This window comes from Ostrea edulis, chromosome 5 (assembly GCF_947568905.1).
Source record: "Ostrea edulis chromosome 5, xbOstEdul1.1, whole genome shotgun sequence".
In the NCBI taxonomy this organism is placed as follows: Eukaryota; Metazoa; Mollusca; class Bivalvia; order Ostreida; family Ostreidae; genus Ostrea; species Ostrea edulis.
The window spans coordinates 16911800-16930552 of NC_079168.1; the positions used below are offsets into that span (position 1 = coordinate 16911800).

The 18753-nt window shown below is 37.3% G+C and overlaps 2 protein-coding genes across 2 annotated transcripts in view; one reads left to right on the forward strand and one right to left on the reverse strand.

The window, feature by feature from the left end:
• The first annotated feature begins 673 nt into the window (after positions 1-673).
• LOC125649855 (uncharacterized) lies at positions 674-9181 on the forward strand. The gene is made up of 9 exons (XM_048877682.2): positions 674-1346; positions 2979-3066; positions 4111-4349; positions 4781-4908; positions 5064-5245; positions 5443-5541; positions 6995-7146; positions 7236-8302; positions 8602-9181. Exons 1-9 carry the CDS (start codon positions 1217-1219, stop codon positions 8809-8811), a joined length of 2295 nt encoding a protein of 764 aa, XP_048733639.2. The 5' UTR covers positions 674-1216; the 3' UTR covers positions 8812-9181.
• A 15-nt stretch (positions 9182-9196) lies between these two features.
• The window catches only part of LOC125649863 (peptidoglycan recognition protein-like), a 30312-nt gene continuing 20755 nt past the window's right edge, over positions 9197-18753 (reverse strand). The window contains exons 5-7 of the mRNA XM_048877694.2: positions 11405-11596; positions 11051-11164; positions 9197-9498 (exon numbers count right to left, since the gene is read on the reverse strand). Of these exons, the coding sequence (XP_048733651.2) occupies positions 9275-9498; positions 11051-11164; positions 11405-11596 (530 nt within the window). The 3' untranslated portion in view covers positions 9197-9274. The remainder of the gene's footprint in view (positions 9499-11050; positions 11165-11404; positions 11597-18753) is intronic.

The following is an 18753-nucleotide window of genomic DNA, read 5'->3' on the forward strand; positions in this document are numbered from 1 at the left end:
AAGGGATAGTGCCCGTCTTTGGCCCTAAAGGGATACTGCCATTGGCATTAGCCCCATCCTTGATTGCCTCCTTTTGAAAACCCCCAGAATCCACTATTGGACTTTTATAGTAATTGTACTTGCATTAGCTTGACACATTCTTACTTGGAAAATATACCTCAATTATTGCGTAATTGATGAAAAGCACACACTGCAGCAATTGAAAGAAAAATAAATTAAATCATTATTTCAACAAAACCTAAGTTAGAGCACTTTAAAGATAGGTTTTCTCCTTCATTAATATTTTAAACGACAAGGAGTTCGCTCAAATAATTGTGAAATGTTTATATAAGGTATAACAGATTTCCTTTCAATTTAAGAAGTAAGTTTCTGGCCAATTAAAGTAAAATGATAATCTTGGACATGGAAATCAACGCCTTTTCGAACCGTATACTTGTGAGCACAAATATTCATAATGTTGTGATAAACTAATATTTACAATCGCGATCATACATTATCGTTTGAACTTTGAAATGTAACCATAACAGAATTCTGCTGAAGTGTCTTGATTTATACAAAAGGGTTTAAAAGTCCCGATTGAAAGATTATGCTAAAAATAAAACAAACGGAGGAAAGCAGCAACGATTTTTTTTTTCCGGAACTTGTTTTAGCCTATAGAATTTATGTATCGAACACTTGAAAATTTGGGATCATTAAATCCAATGTACACAGCACATGTACCACGAGAAGACGGCCGTTAAATAGCTAATTAAACATGCTTCTGTCTATATTTGACGTATGGTATAGTATTACCGCAAACATGGAATCGAGAGCAGAATGACAGCGTTATATTTGTGCTTGGGATAATTTTTCTTCCTGTAGTATGATAAGAAGAGGAAAAACATAATTCTGTATAGAAAGAAAACTTAGCAAACGCATGTCAAAAAACTGATGTCAAACCGAATAAAAGGAGGAAAACAGTGTGTCAATCTCCTGGTTTTTGTAGTTCTGCGTTGAAGACAGTTGAAAGTCTCGTGTATATCAAAGTGGAACGATTGTTTAATTAATGGTGTTTACCTCTGTTCAATTTAAACACAAGGATTTCTCTATTCTAATCTTAAGTTTAATGGAAGAGTTTGTCGAATTTTGGAGAAAACGTTATGCAATTTTTATGGTGAAAAAAATTAGTTTATTACCGTGATTCCGTGTGCCCTAACGTTTTATCCGATAAGTGAAGATGGCGCACATGCAGCAGAGAGTTGTTAGAATCATATCTAAATCTCCATCGCAGAGGAATGAAGCGGAAATTCAGCTGGTGTTACCTTGGCTGCGGAAAAAGAGTGCATTATTCACGGAACTGGATAAAAGTGAGTTCAATATTCAATTGACTGTAATGAAAAGGAAAGATAGATAGATAGATAGAGAGAGAGAGAGAGAGATTAAAAGAATTCTAGTGAACATACTGTGTTCGATATAAAAATTTATGTACATGTTCATTTCTGTTAGGTGTACTAAGAAATTATGTTTTTTAAACAAAGTAAGAACCAACGCTTTCGAAGGAAATGTAGACATTTTTGTGAAAATGTGACCCCCCCCCCCCCCAAATAAAAAATCTAACATACTAGGGACTATTTTGCATGATATTTTTACTTTGTTTATAACTCACTTCCTACTTATTTAAATGTACTGCAGAATAATCAGTGAAAACCTTCTCGTGTTACTTTTCAATTTTCGGATTAAAATCTGACACTTCGAGAATTATTCTGTCAAAGAAAGAAACGTCCTTTGAAAGATTGACTTCTCCATTCCTAAATCGAACATTTTCATATGCTATGATCGGTTAATTAAACTAATTACGTACTCAGCCTGATGATTCGTGCGTAATTGGTATTTGAAAAGATTAAAAGGCCAATATATTACAGAATTTTGCGTGACCTTCTTTGGGAAAATAAGAAATTAACTGCGCGCTCTTGGCGGTATTGAATACTTAATTGGGCATTGGTAGGAGTAACGACGACAAATTATTACAATAACTCGCCAATAAAAGAAACATACATGCCAATCTCTCTTTCATACTTATGATTCTATAGAATTTTGCAATATATGACATGTTTATCAATAGTCCGGCCAAGACCAACCGATTTTTAACACTATCGTCAATAGCATCGTCGTACGGACGAGTTATTAAGTACAAAATACACATTATTAGGACTTCTCAAATATTAACTGCATCTATTGCCCTCCTCCTTGTATCAATAATCTTTGAATGAAACTGTGTTTGAATTTAATCTTGCGAGTAAATTTACGACAATGGTGGTTAACATTAACGATGTTGATTCAATATATTTTCCGTTTGTGTACGTTTAAATTCGTTGGTGATACTGCTTAACCCGCTGCATGTCATTCATATTTGCCTTCGAGGATTGTGGCGCGGACAAAGACCCTTGTTTTATATTTATCGTCAATCAATATATTTTGTAATTTCAAGAAAACCAGTATATTTATAATAAAATACTATCAATATTCGCACAATTGCTTTTCTTTACATACATAGATCCTTTATTTGCATAATCGTAGAATATAACAATATACAGACTCCGCATTTAACTCTCGAAATGTTTATGCCTCTTTTAGTATCAGAGAAAGAATTAGATTTTGACAAAGCAAAGGTGGTCGAAAATCAAAATATTAAAAGAAGATATCTTATTAATTTCTATTTACATTTTATTGTTTGTTTTGTAAGAAGTCGCGCCAGTCGACCTTAGTTGAGAGAGAGAGAGAGAGAGAGAGAGAGAGAGAGAGAGAGAGAGAAACCTTGTTTGGTACATTTTTAAGCATACTGTGCTGTTATAGTTAATGCATGCATTGCATACCAGCGTTAACTTGCACACAACCACATCATAATTTCTGATTGTTGCCTTAACTGTCAGATCAAAGTTTTGCATTGTTTATTCCTTGTATAATGCTAATATATATTTCTTTCCTTTTTTTTATTCCAGGTGTTTTGACAGATGTAATACGAAACTGTGCGTACCTGAAAGCTTTTAAAGACGATGTTATCATAGTTCAGGGCGAAAAGGGAAACAGGTAAACACCGCACCAGTTTTTGCGTGTTAAATAACACCAAGATGATGTGTTTTTTCAGCAGAAAGTTTAAACAGAATTACATGGACATGTAGACGTGGAACAATTTCATGAAAAGGAAACGTCACTCTTGAATTTAATTTTGTTAAAATCACTCGCACTAGATGTATCTGAATTTACGTGGGTTTAAAAAAGAAAGAAGATCGGAATTATGTGTAGATAATGCTCAAAGTATTTGCTTAAAGCATAAAAGGTGAAGATAAAGAACGGTGATCAATCTCATAACTACCATAAAGAATACAAAATAAATATATAATCATATTAGAATGGTGGAAGATAGATCTCGGATCAAATGTAATATATGATGTTGCAATATTCCGTACTCATACTGTATTATTTGGAATTGCAATACGTGTCTTGAAGTCTTAACACTTGGCCCTTTATATACGTATTTTTCAATTGTGGAAAGAAATAAAAATGTCAGTATTTTCCATGTGTCAAATTAACATGAAATTGTCCGACTGAAAATTGAAAAAAGGTGCGTGTCAGTTTTGAAGTAGTGGTGTCAATCGTTTAGTTGTATCGTTCAGTTCTTTGAAAATATGTTCAATTTGATTAACATAATATGTAATGTTAAAATCTCTTCTACCGCGATTGTTATTCTCAATGATTTGTGTAGACCACTTTCCGCTAAGATATTAAAATTTAAAAGACATTCAATCAAGGAAATAATTTGTTTACTTATCTGACAATGCTGCAAATAAAATATCTCAAAAAATCACCCACCTCTTTATACTAACTGGATTGGGAGATTTGCGTTACATAAACTGAGTTTTAGTAAACCATATACAAGACGAACCAAGGCGTTCAGAAGAATTATTTTGAAATTATTTGGAGAGCTATTAACAAATGGTTTCGTTACTAAATCTGATGACAATAATTCGTATGTTCTGACAAGGGCGGCTTTTGGTCGATTTATAAGAAATTCCGTCGTAAGGATATGGGGTGAGAAGAGAAAGACATTTCTAAGAAAGTATTTTGTTGCAGCTTCTTCATAATGTTGACTGGTAAAACGTCAGTGCTCATCGATACCCAGAAATCAGACGATGACGCCCTACCACCAGACGACACGAATCAGACGATAGATTCTTCAATAATGGACAGAAAAACCGAGGATGGAGACGATGGTGCAGACGATTGTAAGAACAAACAGGAAAAGAACAAACAGTCTGGAGTGACAAAAGCAGTGGAGAGGTCAAAGTTCGGGAAATTCATTATTCATTATGGTATGTCTAATTTCTCATTTGCCATCACCCATGATATGAGATTTACTCCTCTCCAGTTACTCTGACCGAAAAAAGTTCTCTTACAGATATTAGATTTCATATTCCATGTATATATTAGTTTGGTCTGTACTCTAGAGTTATTTCTTATCTATCTATTCTGAGATCTTGCATGTAAGATCTCTGACTTATCGCTGAAATGTGACAGCCAGATATCAGTTGGATTACCCGTCTTATTTTATCAATATTTCATTAAAATACTACTATAAAACATTTCACGCGTCCCAATAAAGCAGGGATAGAATTTTTTTGTCCCTTGCGTTGTTATGATAAAATTTTGTGCTATAGCTTATACATTTTATCAAATTAGATTTTTGAACGATTTTCTGAATAATGCATGCGTTTAAATAATATTTCTGTGATGGTTTGCACAGAGGAGGGGAAAAGTTTCGGTGAGTTGGCCCTGATGTCAGAGGATTCGGTACGTAACGCTACCGTGATAGCAGACGAGGAAACCGACCTCCTGGTCATTAGTAGGGAACTTTTCAACCGTTCCATGAAGGTAGGATATTTAAATGTTCAACAGATTGTGTTGTATCTCTTATAATGCGCTTTCCACTGATTTAAATCGTTTAGGTGGAAGTCACAAGACTAACAAAATCAAATAAAGATTCGTTTTTAAATGAATAATGTAGGCGACACAAATATTTATTTAAGGCCAAGCAAGAGGAGGAGTACCGTGAAAGACGAGATTTCATCAAAACGTGTCCTTTCTTTAGTAACTGGTCCCCCAAATTCAAGAAACTACTGGAGATGAGTTTAAGAAAAGAACACTACTATTACGGATCTACTATTGTTAAGCAAGGAAACCCACCTCCGGGGCTACTCTTTATAGTTCAGTAGGTATTTTTTATAAACGCATCATTCTATAAATTTGACAATCAAGAGAGACGAATAGCTCCTTTTTTCTTTTGCGTGAAAAGAGAATTGAATGAGACGACACCCGTGGCTAGTGAAGATGGATATAATTTATATATATTTGGTAAATGATTATTTCTTCTGCATTTTATATGAATGAGTATGCTCCTTATTTTAGAGGACAAGCGAAGATAGTTATGAATCCGACTCAGCATTCCTGTCAATACCCAAGTATTCTCATTCAGAAGTCTGTACCTATACAAAATCAGCTGAATGGGTAAGCCATTGTATTTTTAAAATGGAGACGGGATCAATTATTAATGTAAATTTTATTTCAATCAACCTGTACGAGGGCTGTTCGATATGTAATGTGTATTGTACGATACCTCAAAAGCATTCGACTCAAATAGTGAAATGAACATTACATCCCTTCAAAGTATTCTCCGCGGTTTGAAATACATAATTTCAATCTCTGAATCTATTTCTGAAATGCGTCACGATACGCCGATTTAGGTAGACCTCTGAGGCACTGACTGATGGCTGAGCTAAGGGCTTGTCGGGACTTGTAACGGCGACCAGATAAGAACTTTTTAAGTTTTGGAAAAAGCAAAAAGTCACATGGGGCTAGATCTGGAGAGTATGGTGGGTGTGGCAAGATGATAATCTTCTCCGACTTCAAAACTTGCTTCACAAGCTCATATGTATGTGATGAAGCATTATCATGAAGTTGACGAACATGCCTAAATCCTGACACAGGGCGTCATTTATGATATTTCTTGAGCTTTTTTAGTATAATATCTCGGTATTACCAACCTGTAACACTTTTGCCCTTCGGCACCGGAATTTGTACGGCTTTACGATGTACGATGTACCATCACATGAGAAGAATATGCAATGAAGAATCTTCTTTGTGCTTATGGTTCTTTTGATAACTACAGGCCTTCTACCGTGTTTAGTAAGCCATATTTTGTTTCCAATTTTTCTTACTGGTTCGAAATAGTAAACCCATGTTTCGTCACCAGTAACAATATTTGCAAATTGTCTTTGATTGAATTTGGGAAACATTTTGAGTAATTGCTTAGCGGTTTGTACTCGTACCCGTTTTGGTCATCTGTCAATATATGCGGTATCCATCTGGCAGAAATATTTCGTACTTTCAAAATACGCTTTAAAATGAAATGCACCCGCGATAGCGATATGTCTACAGCTTTGGCAATATCACGAATCGTGTATCTGCCATCACTTTCAAGTATTTCCCTGACTTTTGAGACATTTGCCCTGCCTGTTACAGTCACAGGTCGACCAGATTTTGCCGCATCTTTGACGGACTATGTCCCAGTCAGACATTTCTTTCTTCATCTACGAACTGTCTCAAAAGATAACTTATCACCCGATTCAGTAAAAATCTGCATTACCGAATGACCGAGTTTTGTGCGAATTTTTATATAAGGTCTAATTTCTTCAATATTCTCAACCCGTTTCCCAACCATTTTTACAACAGTGGTCAACGACTGGTTCTTTTGAAATGACTATAAGGAGCTGAACGCTCATGTTTATACCGTTGGAAAGTTATTGAATAGAGTTATTCAAGAGTATCATCATCCACGAAATCGTACAAAGCGTTATCGCGCTGTGGTACAATACACATTACATATCGAACAGCCCTCGTAAAGTGGAAAAAAGCCTTCAGAATTTAAGGTTAAATTTATAAGAAATCTTCATAACTACAGGTTGAATCATATAAAACCAAGAGGGGAGACGGAGCGTGATGTGCTACAGCAACATGTGCGCGTGCGCAGGCGAGACGGTTACGTAGCTGCCGAGAAACGTCATCGAAGTATGTCTGTCGAACTCTGCTGTGTGGAAAAGCACGACGTCATAGGTAACTAATTATACATCGGTCTTCATCAAAGTAGCCTTCAACATTGCTAACTCTGCTGATTAAAGAAGTTGATTTAAATTAAATTTAAGGTGACATTGAGATGGCATTAGAACTCGACACTTCCGTCAATTCTGTCATATGCAACTCCAATGCGACTGTAATGGTACTGGATGCAAAGAATTACGATCGCTTGGTAGCAAAGAAAAACCCGCAAACGATCACCAAGATATGTCAGAGGGCTTTGCAAAAGTTACAGTGCCGTTGTCATACAACCAAGGGGTCAAAAATCCCATTGTTGAATAATCTTGTTGAAAAACTAAGAGAAAAATTACCTAAAAGACAAATTAACATTCAGCTTCGGCAACAGATTACTGAGTTAGACAAAGAAAAGGAACAACTGATGGAGCAGTTGATCGATCTGTATCTCAAAGGCAAAGTGCCTATGATTGAACCGTTCGTTCCTAATGCTCTCTATTATCGAAACAAGACGATAAGAAGGGCAGAGATGATGGAGCATAGAAACAAACTGGCCAAAGGTATAGCACAGTCGGGAAAGCGAAGCTTGTACCAGGTGCCAAAAAGAAAAGTTGCTAGAAGTATGAAGCAACTGAAAACTGCTAATGCTGAACAGGAGTTGCTAAGCCCTTCAATGAGTAGGATCAGACCGTTCAGCGATTATGGAATGACGGTTCAACGTAATGTTCAACAACGACCACGTACTGCCATAGGATTGACAAGTCTAGCATCGATGAAAGAGCGAACCCGTCCGGTTTCAGAGAATGATCGAGTATTCTTAACTGAATGTGGAGATTTAGAGGGTGAAAGGGACAACATGATGATCACTGATAATGATAGTTTGTTTAAACAATTGGACAACATTCATCGAGAAAAGTACGAAAATAGATCCAGAATCATCTGCTCCGCCACAGCTAGAGAAGAACTGATAAACGATATGCGGGTTTTCAATGGCAAATCTAGCGAGATAACTTTACCAAACGACGATGCATATTTTGACTGGGAGACTAGCGAAGGAAATCTTATCAGACTGGAAGATAAAATAAAAGGTTTCTGTGACAAACTTGAGAAGACAACAAACAATAAGGACGCACCAAAAGTGTCGCATCTAAAAAGATTTTCTATCCAGGATGACCGAGATGCAAGTACACTTTGATATTATATAGAGTAAATGCTTTTTAAATTAGAATGTAAATCACAGAGGAATATTATAAAGAAAACCATTGTATCCCCCTTTCACACTTGTAATCAGGTGTAAAAAATAAATAGACAGGAAACAAACCCTGACATATATTTTATAGATTGTGGTAGCGGACCAGTTTCGAAAATGGCAATTTTTAGAGTTTTTGTTTGCAGCTTCTTTATAAATGTATATATTTTGCGATTCTTTTTTTTGTTTTTGTTTGAGAAACGGTTAAAGGAATTCTTTTCTTTTAACAGGAAAACAACTTCGAACTTAAAGTTCCCAAACCAGGGGGTACTGTATTCGTTCGCACCAAGGTCTGCAACAGTCATGAATCGCCATCTTCGGATGAAGTCCACCAGCATGTGCGTAGATTTGTTTTAACAAGGGAAAGTAGTAGCGGAGATCAAATTCAACTTCCAGACCGACCTAAATCGGCATTTGCTGGCTCAAGACAACGGAGATAGCACTAGCATGAATATGCTATAGTTGAAACAAAAATACCATCCTTCCCACTTAGGATACAGCTGTAAGGAATTTCGAAGATACCCGGTTTTGGGATCATGAAACAGACTTGTACTTCAGTCAATATTTCAGTCTTATGCAAGATGTTTATTAACTAGAGAACAGTATTATGGTGATATGATTTTACAGAAAACATCTGCGGAGCTGCTTGGTTTCTATGATTTTGATAAAGTGAACGTTTCATGATCCCAGGGCCAGGTCTTGGAATCATGCTCATTGTTATTTATGACATATGGAACTTGAACATATTATCTTTACTTGTTTTAGGATATCATAAGATGATACAAAATAAACATGTTGATAATTTATGAATACTGGCACTTGTCATTATTTTCAGGAAAATAATTTTATTTAATGCATATGAAATTATGCAGTATTCCTCTATGGTATACATGAATGTGTATTTCATTTCTGATATTGGGCAGTTTGTCTATAGTGAGGCCAGTTTTGGATTTCCTGGTAGAGTAATTGGCCTGGACTCTCTGTTGGTCTCAGATCTCGATGTCCTTTCAAGGTGTAGTTTTCTGGTATCTTTCCACTCTCAACGAGCCACTTTATAAGCCTTTTAGATGTGTCCAAAGCTTTTGGGTTCGGTAAACGAAGATTGTAGTTTCCAATAAAACATATACCTGAAAAGAATTTTGATTTCTTACTAATCGAGAAATTCTCGATGATATCATCGATAAATATGCATAGACTCATGGTGCATTTTATTTGAAAAGATAGTTTAGGAAATGAAGAGAGTTTGAATTATATAATAAGAGGCCCACAGGCCTTATCTGTCACCTGAGTACTAGTTAAAAGTGTCACAACTCAAAAGGGCTATGGAATCTAGAAATGAATTCCTGTTGTGAATATCTAAGCTAAATTCTAATGTTCAGCAACAGTATAAAACAAGATGTGTTCTTAAAACTTCAGTGCCCTCAAAAGTGCATACATTGATGGAAGGCTTTACATAATACAGTATATGTATTAATATCAAACGATATGACTGATTTGGACCCATCCTAGAGTCCAAACCGTGGGTTGTGAAATTGATCATTTTTTGTACATCCTTTTTTGCTATTCCTAAATATGCATTTAGTTTTATACGGTATCAGCAAACTTTAAAAAGTCCTTCAAATCAGTATTATAATGTTTACATCACTTTGCAATCATTTCAAATTTTGGTAAAGGACTACCTACTCTTTCTAAATATCCATTTAGTTTCAATAGTACCAAAGAAGATGTTATTTAAGTGTTTTACACATCAACACTATATACTAAGATTGGCCCCGCCCTGGGGTCAGAACCCCTACCCCGGGGATCATGAAATTTACAATTTTGGTACTCCTTCTTGCGCTACATTTTTATAAATTGGTTAATTTTGGCAGTTTTTGTCCCGCCCCTAAGGCCCCAGGGGTACAGGAGTCATGAAATTTACAATTTATGTGCCCTTCTTCCAAAGATGCTTCATACCAAATTTAAGAAGAATTGAAATTGTAGTTATCAAGAAGATAAAAAATTCTATTGTTCACACATTTAATAACTTCCCATTTTGGCCCCACCCTAACACCAAAACCCCTACCCCCGGGATCATCAAATTTACAATTTTGGTAGAGGTCTTCCTGCTCTACATCATTATTCATTTGGTATTTCTTACACATGTGCGGTTGTAGAGAAGAAGAAAATTAGACGATTTTTGGCAGTTTTTGCCCTGCCCCTAAGGCCTCAAGGATACAATTTGTGTCTCCCCTTTTCCAAAGATGCTTCATACCAAATTTGAAAAGAATTGGAATTGTAGGTATCAAGAAGTTTAAAATGTTCAATTGTTAACGCACGACAACGGACGACAACCAATTACAATTGAATAGGTCACCTGTGTTTACTCAGGTGACCTAAAATTATTGATTTTGGAAAGGAGCACACAGAATTTATGTTTTTATGATTTTTACGAGTTTTTAAAAATCAAATCTTTTGATAACATGTTAATTTAGGTTTTGTAAATCTTTAAGAAACTGAAAACCTAAAACCAAGAACCCAAAATGTTAGATCTTTATTCTAAGCTGTGGTAATGCAAGGTGGAGATAACAAACAGTGATCAATCTTATAACTCCTATAAGCAATACAAAATAGATAGTTGGGCAAACACGGATTGCTGATCAATGCTTTATGGTGGTATAAACAATATCAAGTTCTGACCAATGCTAAAAGCGTTGTAACCCAGTGTATGGGCTCCTATTGAATCGGGTCCTCGGCCCTCATACGCATTCCCATCTTCACCAATCAAAAAGTTGTACCCTATGTTGTCCCAACCTGTAACATACACATGTAAACTTATACAAATGTACGATATATGATGTTCATATGGATCGCATGGAGAGTGAACGCTCACACAATTGTTTGACAATCAACAGCAGTATGGTTAAAAATCCTCGCCAAGAATTGGGAATATGTACATGTATAGAAGAAATGACAGACTTTGTTTTAGTCGAGTTTTCTTAGTTATAGTTTTCATTTTTGAAGAGGCCACTTTAAAAAGTATTAATGAAATACCTTTCGTATCCATGTGAAAGTCTTGATAGGCCTGAACACTTTTGATGCATTCCTCGTGCGTAAAACAAGGATTCGTAACACCATGTATAATGATGACAATGTGTGGATCCCTTATAAATTTGGAAGCTTTTTTCTTTGGTGATCTGGCATTCCATTTCGTGCAAGTAATTAGTCCAGGGAATGTTCCAGATTCTAAACATTCAAATTCAAATGGAAATGAAAGCAAATATTTTGATATCCCTCAAGTCCTAAGGGTATCAAATTTTGAAATAGGAAAGGTAAGGAAAAACCTTTGAAAAGGAAATTACGCATTTGATGACGAGATGTTTGTTTTTATAATTTATCAAAGAAAATTGTAGCAATTGGTTATGATTTAAAGCTTAAGCTCTTATGAGAGAAATGCACACCTCTTTTGCTAGAAATTACGTCTAAACTGGAAATGCACGTAAAATTTTCTGCATCTTGTGTTATTGCCAACAATAAGTATTTTGGTGCTTAAATTTTCACATTCAGACAATTTACATTTGCTAATTCAGAAAATGTTTACCTGATACATTGAACGATACATTGATGGGTATTGAACGATACATTGATGGGTATTATATACCCATCAATGTATCGTTCTTTGATACTGTGGATTTCACAGCGTGTGATCCGGTTTTCCGGATCACCACACTGTGATTTTCTGATTCCGTATCAGTATCCTCTGAAACTGATGCCGTCACAATGACGTCACAATGCATCAACGCAACGTTATTTGTGGAAAATATTGACCGTGTCACAAAACATAACTACGTACACAAAACATAATTTCATGGTATGTCTGTGTTTTTGATAATTTGGATTACATTTATCATCTTATAAATATGGATTTAAAATGCATAGGGGGTATATAATAAATTTATCATTACTACAGTAACTTGATCCGAAGAGTTGGATCACGTCTCGTTGACAGGCGCGGATCATCAGATCAAACTCGACGCTTCGCGTCTCGTGTGATCTGATGATCCGCGCCTGTCAACTCGACGTGACCCGACTCTTCGGATCAAGTTACTGTAGTAATAATATATATTTATTATATACCTATCAATGTATCGTTCTTTGATACTGTAGATTTCACAGCGTGATGCCGTCACAATGCAACAACGCAACGTTATTTGTGGAAAATATTGACCACGTCACAAAACAAAAAAGTATATCTGCGTACACAAAACATAATTTCACTGTATGTCTGTATTTTTTGATAATTTGAATTACAGTTAGTATCTTATAAATGCGGATTTAAAATACATATGGGGTATACAATAAATTTATCATTACTACAGTAACTTGATCCGAAGAGTTGGATCACGTCTCGTTGACAGGCGCGGATCATCAGATCAAACTCGACGCTTCGCGTCTCGTGTGATCTGATGATTCGCGCCTGTCAACTCGACGTGATCCGACTCTTCGGATCAAGTTACTGTAGTAATAATATATATGTATTTTCTCAATACCTTTGTACTATTGGTAAGGAGAGTAAATTAGATTTTGGAACGCAGTTCGCAGTTCACTATTCGCAATTCAATAGTGAACTGCATTCCAGAACGCAGTTCGCAATTCAAATTTCTATATGCATAAAACAACACCACACTGGAATTATAAGGATGGGGTACCAGTTACCAACCCCAAACACTGTGAAGAAATGGTGATGGTAATCTCTCTAGTTACGGAGATCCACCCCTCCAATTTTTATGCATAACGCATAACACTAATGTCTTATTGAATAAACATCGGGTTCGCAATCATCGAACACCCCTACCCAGGGGACTGAAATTTTTGTGGTAGGGTATTAGTGGTCCTCTCCCACCACTGTGAAGAAATGGTGATGTTACTCTCTCTAGTTACGGAGATCCGCTCCTGAAAGTTTTATGCATAACGCATAACACTTAGTGAATAAACATCGGGTTCGGAATCATCGAAGAACCCTACCCCGGGGACTGAAATTAGATGGTAGGGTATTAGTGGTCATCTCCCACCACTGTGAAGAAATGGTGATGTTATTATCTCTAGTTACGGAGATCCGCCCCTCCAATGTTTATGCATAATGCATTACACTTAGTGAATAAACATCGGGTTCGGAATCATCGAAGACCCCTACCCCGGGGACTGAAAATTTTGTAGTAAGGTATCAGTGGTCCTCTCCCGTCACTGTGAAGAAATGGTGATGTTACTCTCTCTAGTTACGGAGATCCTCCCATCCAATTTTTATTTATAATGCATTACAGTTAGTGAATAAACATCGGATTCGGAATTATCGAAGACTCCTACTCCGGGGACTGAAATTTAGATAGTAGGGTATTAGTGGTCCTCTCCCACCACTGTGAAGAAATGGTGATGTTACTCTCTCAAGTTACGGAGATTTGTCCCTCCAAGTTTTATGCATAACGCATTACACCTAGTGATAAAACATCGGGTTCGGAATCATCGAAGACCCCTACCCCGGGACTGAAATTTTGGTGGTAGGGTATTAGTGGTCCTCTCCCACCACTGTGAAGAAATGGTGATGTTACTCTCTCTAGTTACGGAGATCCGCTCCTGAAAGTTTTATGCATAACGCATAACACTTAGTGAATAAACATCGGGTTCGGAATCATCGAAGACCCCTACATCGGGGACTGAAATTTTTGTAGTAGGGTATTAGTGATCATCTCCCACCACTGTGAATAAATGGTGATGTTACTCTCTCTAGTTACGGAGATCCGCCCATCCAATGTTTATGCATAATGCATTACACTTAGTGAATAAACATCGGGTTCGGAATCATCAAAGACCCCTACCCCGGGGACTGAAATTTTTGTAGTAGGTTATTGGTGGTCCTCTCCCACCACTGTGAAGAAATGGTGATGTTACTCTCTCTAGTTACGGAGATACACCCCTCCAATGTTTATTCATAATGCATTACACTTAGTGAATAAACATCGGGTTCGGAATCATCGAAGACCCCTACCCTGGGGACTGAAATTTTTGAAGTAGGGTATTAGTGGTCCTCTCCCACCACTGTGAAGAAATGGTGATGTTACTCTCTCTCTAGTTACGGAGATCCGCCCCTCCAAGTTTTATGCATGACGCATTACACTTAGTGAATAAACATCGGGTTCGGAATCATCGAAGACCCCTACCCCGGAGACTGAAATTTTTGTAGTAGGGTATTAGTGATCCTCCACCACCACTGTGAAGAAATGGTGAAGTTACTCTCTCTAGTTACGGAGATCCGCCCCTGCAATGTTTATGCATAATGCCTAACAGTTAGTGAATAAACATCGGGTTCGGAGTTATCGAAGACCCCTACCCCAGGGACTGAAATTTTTGTAGTAGGGTATTGGTATTCCTCTCCCACCTCTGTGAAGAAATGGTGATGTTACTCTCTCTAGTTACGGAGATCCGCACCTCCAATGTTTATGCATTACACTTAGTGAATAAACATCGGGTTCGGAATCATCGAAGACCCCTACCCCAGGGACTGAAATTTTGATAGTAGGGTATTAATGGTCCTCTCTCGCCACTGTGAAGAAATGGTGATGTTACTCTCTCTAGTTACGGAGATCCGCCCATCCAATTTTTATGCATAACGCATTACAATTAGTGAATAAACATCGGGTTCGGAATTATCGAAGACCCCTACCCCGGGGAATGAAATTTTTGTGGTAGGGTATTAGTGATCCTCTCCCACCACTGTGAAGAAATGGTGATGTTACTCTCTCTAGTTAAGGAGATCCGCCCCTCCAAGTTTTATGCAAAACGCATTACACCTAGTGATAAAACATCGGGTTCGGAATCATCGAAGACCCCTACCCCAGGGACTGAAAATTTTATGGTAGGGTATTAGTAGTCATCTCCCACAACTGTGAAGAAATGGTGATGTTACTCTCTCTAGTTACGGAGATCCGCCCATCCAATTTTTATGCATAATGCATTACACTTAGTGAATAAACATCGGGTTCGGAATCATCGAAGACCCCTACCCCGGGGACTGAAATTTTTGTAGTAGGGTATTAGTGGTCCTCTCCCACCACTGTGAAGAAATGGTGATGTTACTCTCTCTAGTTACGGAGATCCGCCCCTCCAATGTTTATGCATAATGCATAACAGTTAGTGAATAAACATCGGGTTCGGAGTCATCGAAGTCCTCTACCCCATGGACTGAAATGTTTGTAGTAGGGTATTAGTGGTCCTCTCCCACCACTGTGAAGAAATGGTGATGTTACTCTCTCTAGTTACGGAGATTTGCCCCTCCAAGTTTTATGCATAACGCATTACACCTAGTGAATAAACATCGGGTTCGGAATCATCGAAGACCCCTACCCCGGGGATTGAAATTTTTGTAGTAGGGTATTAGTGGTCCTCTCCCACCACTGTGAAGAAATGGTGATGTTACTCTCTCTAGTTACGGAGATCCGCTATAGACAAAAATAATTTGACGATTTGCATTTTACTTACTTCTATTTATATTCCTGATCTTGTTGACAGATTTATTAACAATACCATGGTATTGTTGTTATTTGTATTTCTTTCTGATTATTTACCCATTCCATTCCATTTTGATATATTTTATTTCCCCATTTTTCTTTATTTACATGTTGAGTTTTCGTCTGATCAAGGTTAGGACTGCCCCCCCCCCCCCCCCTCCTAAAACGATGTTACGTGTCTAGCCTACATGTACATGTGGCTATCAATCTCCCTCTCAATGAAAAATAAAACAAGAGGTACTGTGAGCAATGGTCATTAAGAATAACTCCCGGTTACCCCAATCTCCCAAAGGGTGTTGTGAATAGGTATAAATTACCTCTTTCCTGAGTGTAAAAATATGGTATGCCTTCGTAGAAGAAAAAGGAAGATATAGTCCGAACACAAATCCATGGCATAAACCTATAATTTTGACCTTGAGATCAAAGGTCAAGGTCATAAAGAGGTTATGAATGTACATGACACATAGTCTCATGGTGATACACCCATGTCTTATGGTATGACTATGTCAAAACCCTATAATCACTTTTGACTTTGAGGTCATGTAGAGGTCATGAAGGTACCCGACACATCGTCTCATGGTGATACACTCATGTGTCAAATATGGTATGCCTATGTCAAAGAACAAAGAAGTTATGGCCTGGACACGAATCCGTTGTAAAAACCTTTAATTTTGACCTTGAGGTCAAGGTCATATAGAGGTCATGAAGGTACTCGACACATCGTCTCATGGTGATGCACCTGTGTGCCAAATATGGTATGCCTAAGTCAAAGAACAAAAAATTACGGCCCTGACACGAATCTGCACAGACAGACGGACGGACGGACAGACAGACAGAGTGATTCCTATATACCCCCCTGAACTTTGTTCGGGGGGTATAATAAGTTCAAAAGCTATACTATAACTTCATTTGATGTACTCTATAATTATTCTGTTTACCACCATAATACATATTTATGCAAGCGGACTATGTAGGCACCCCCCCCCCCCCCCCCCCCAAATCTTCGCTAGCCAAGAATATTCGTCCACAAAGGCACAGTTGACCCAAAACCCATGGCTAGTAAAGATGAAGTTTATTACCGGTGTCGGATGTTGTAACTGGCCAAAAATTAGTACGTTTGTTTCAGAAGACGGACAATATTATGAGTCACTGATTAAACGAGAAAACGTCTGCAATTTTATTTCAATCGTTGTCAACTTTATAACATTTCATTTGGGATGAATCTATGTGAAGTTAGTACATTTACCGACATCCTGCGGATTAGTGTTGAAACTGAAGAGCGGGAAAGAAAGATTTAAACAGAACCAATGAAAACTAAGGTGAAATTTACGATCCATACAATGTAGTATGAGTAATTAACATATTTATTTCATAATATATTAAATAGCTAAAAGGCTAACACAGAATGTATGCTTGAATGGAATTCAAAGTCATTTCATTTTGATCTAAATGTTAAGCTATACAAGTATTTAGTTTAGAAATGAACTGCCTATTTCGGATTGGAGTGCTGTGGTAATTAATTCTCTGTTAGTTACAAATAATAAATCAAACACAAGATGTTTAACTTGTTGACTTAATAAGATCATGAATTTACTCGTTGTTTTATACATATCACACTCCCTGTATAGACACATACACGGTTTATGTGTAAATACATGTACATGTGCGTTAATGACGTTCAGCCACGGTAGGGGGGAGGGGTGTTATAAAACACGTGTGTTCTTTTCCATTTCGCCATTGACAGAGGTGTTAGCGAGCAGTGACACCTATGGGTGCGCATCAATTCAATTGTTGATATCATTAATTCATTTGAAGAGATCATTGCGCGCAATAATTCAAAATTGAAGATATCATTAATTATTTGAAGAGATCTTTAATTCAATTGTTGCGAGCATCAAATGAATTGATGATATCTTCAAATAATTGAAGATATCTTCAATTATTTGAGTTTATGTTAATTTGGCGCTCCATATGTTTGTACACTGGATGTCGAGAATTGAGGCGTTTCATAAATGAAAGGTGTGAACGTCTGCAGCGAAGTCTGCATACGGATACGTACCGAAAACATCAATCTATCATTAAACACCCATTACAAGAATTGAATGATTTATACATCATTTTTACATCTCGAATTAGGGGGCATATTGACCAATTGAAACACTTTGGGGGTTGCTAAAAGGGGGAAAGGAAAATGGAACGGAAGATGGAACGGAACGGAAAACGAAACTGAATGATTAATGTAGCCAAGATAACACCAAAAAATCGGAAGAAAATACTTCATTATGATTAAAATCAAACTTTTGGGAATTAAATACAAGAATTTTGAAATGTCGGCATTGACAGATGTGTTTGCGAGCAGCGAAACCTATGGGTAGCGAATGCAAAGAACACACGTACTTTAAATGCCCCCTTCCCCCGGTGGCAAAACATCATTAACGCACATTTGCAGGGCGGATCCAAGCATTCTGGTTAGGGGGCGTGGCGTGGTATTTTGCCAGAGGCAGGGGGTCTGGGGGCCACCCTAAGGCCTCCAGTGGGTCTAGCAAAAAGCCCTGGTGGGGGCCCAGGGAGCGAAGCCCCCCGGAAGCTCATGAATTTTAAGAGTAAAATTTAACCATATAATTAGCCTTCATAGGCGAAGTTACATCCCCTCTTACAAACAGAAACACACCTTTATCAACACTACTCAAATGAGGCAAAAGTTATCATCAGTAAATTTCTTTCTATTCAAACTTATTTGCTCGTCATTGAGCTGTGATTTGAGTCCATCTATTTGTATTTCTTGGATTTGAATCCCTCCTACATACACCTTATAGGCGGATCCAGGATTTGTGATGGGGG

What these genes read in the sequence shown, in the direction of transcription:
- LOC125649855 (XM_048877682.2), top strand. Translation starts at nt 1,217, where the DNA reads ATGGCGCACATGCAGCAGAGAGTTGTTAGAATCATATCTAAATCTCCA. An exon ending in GAAATTCATTATTCATTATG is followed by an intron (nt 4,350 to 4,780) that starts GTATGTCTAATT and finishes TGGTTTGCACAG; the next exon opens with AGGAGGGGAAAAGTTTCGGT. An exon ending in GGAAAAGCACGACGTCATAG is followed by an intron (nt 7,147 to 7,235) that starts GTAACTAATTAT and finishes ATTAAATTTAAG; the next exon opens with GTGACATTGAGATGGCATTA.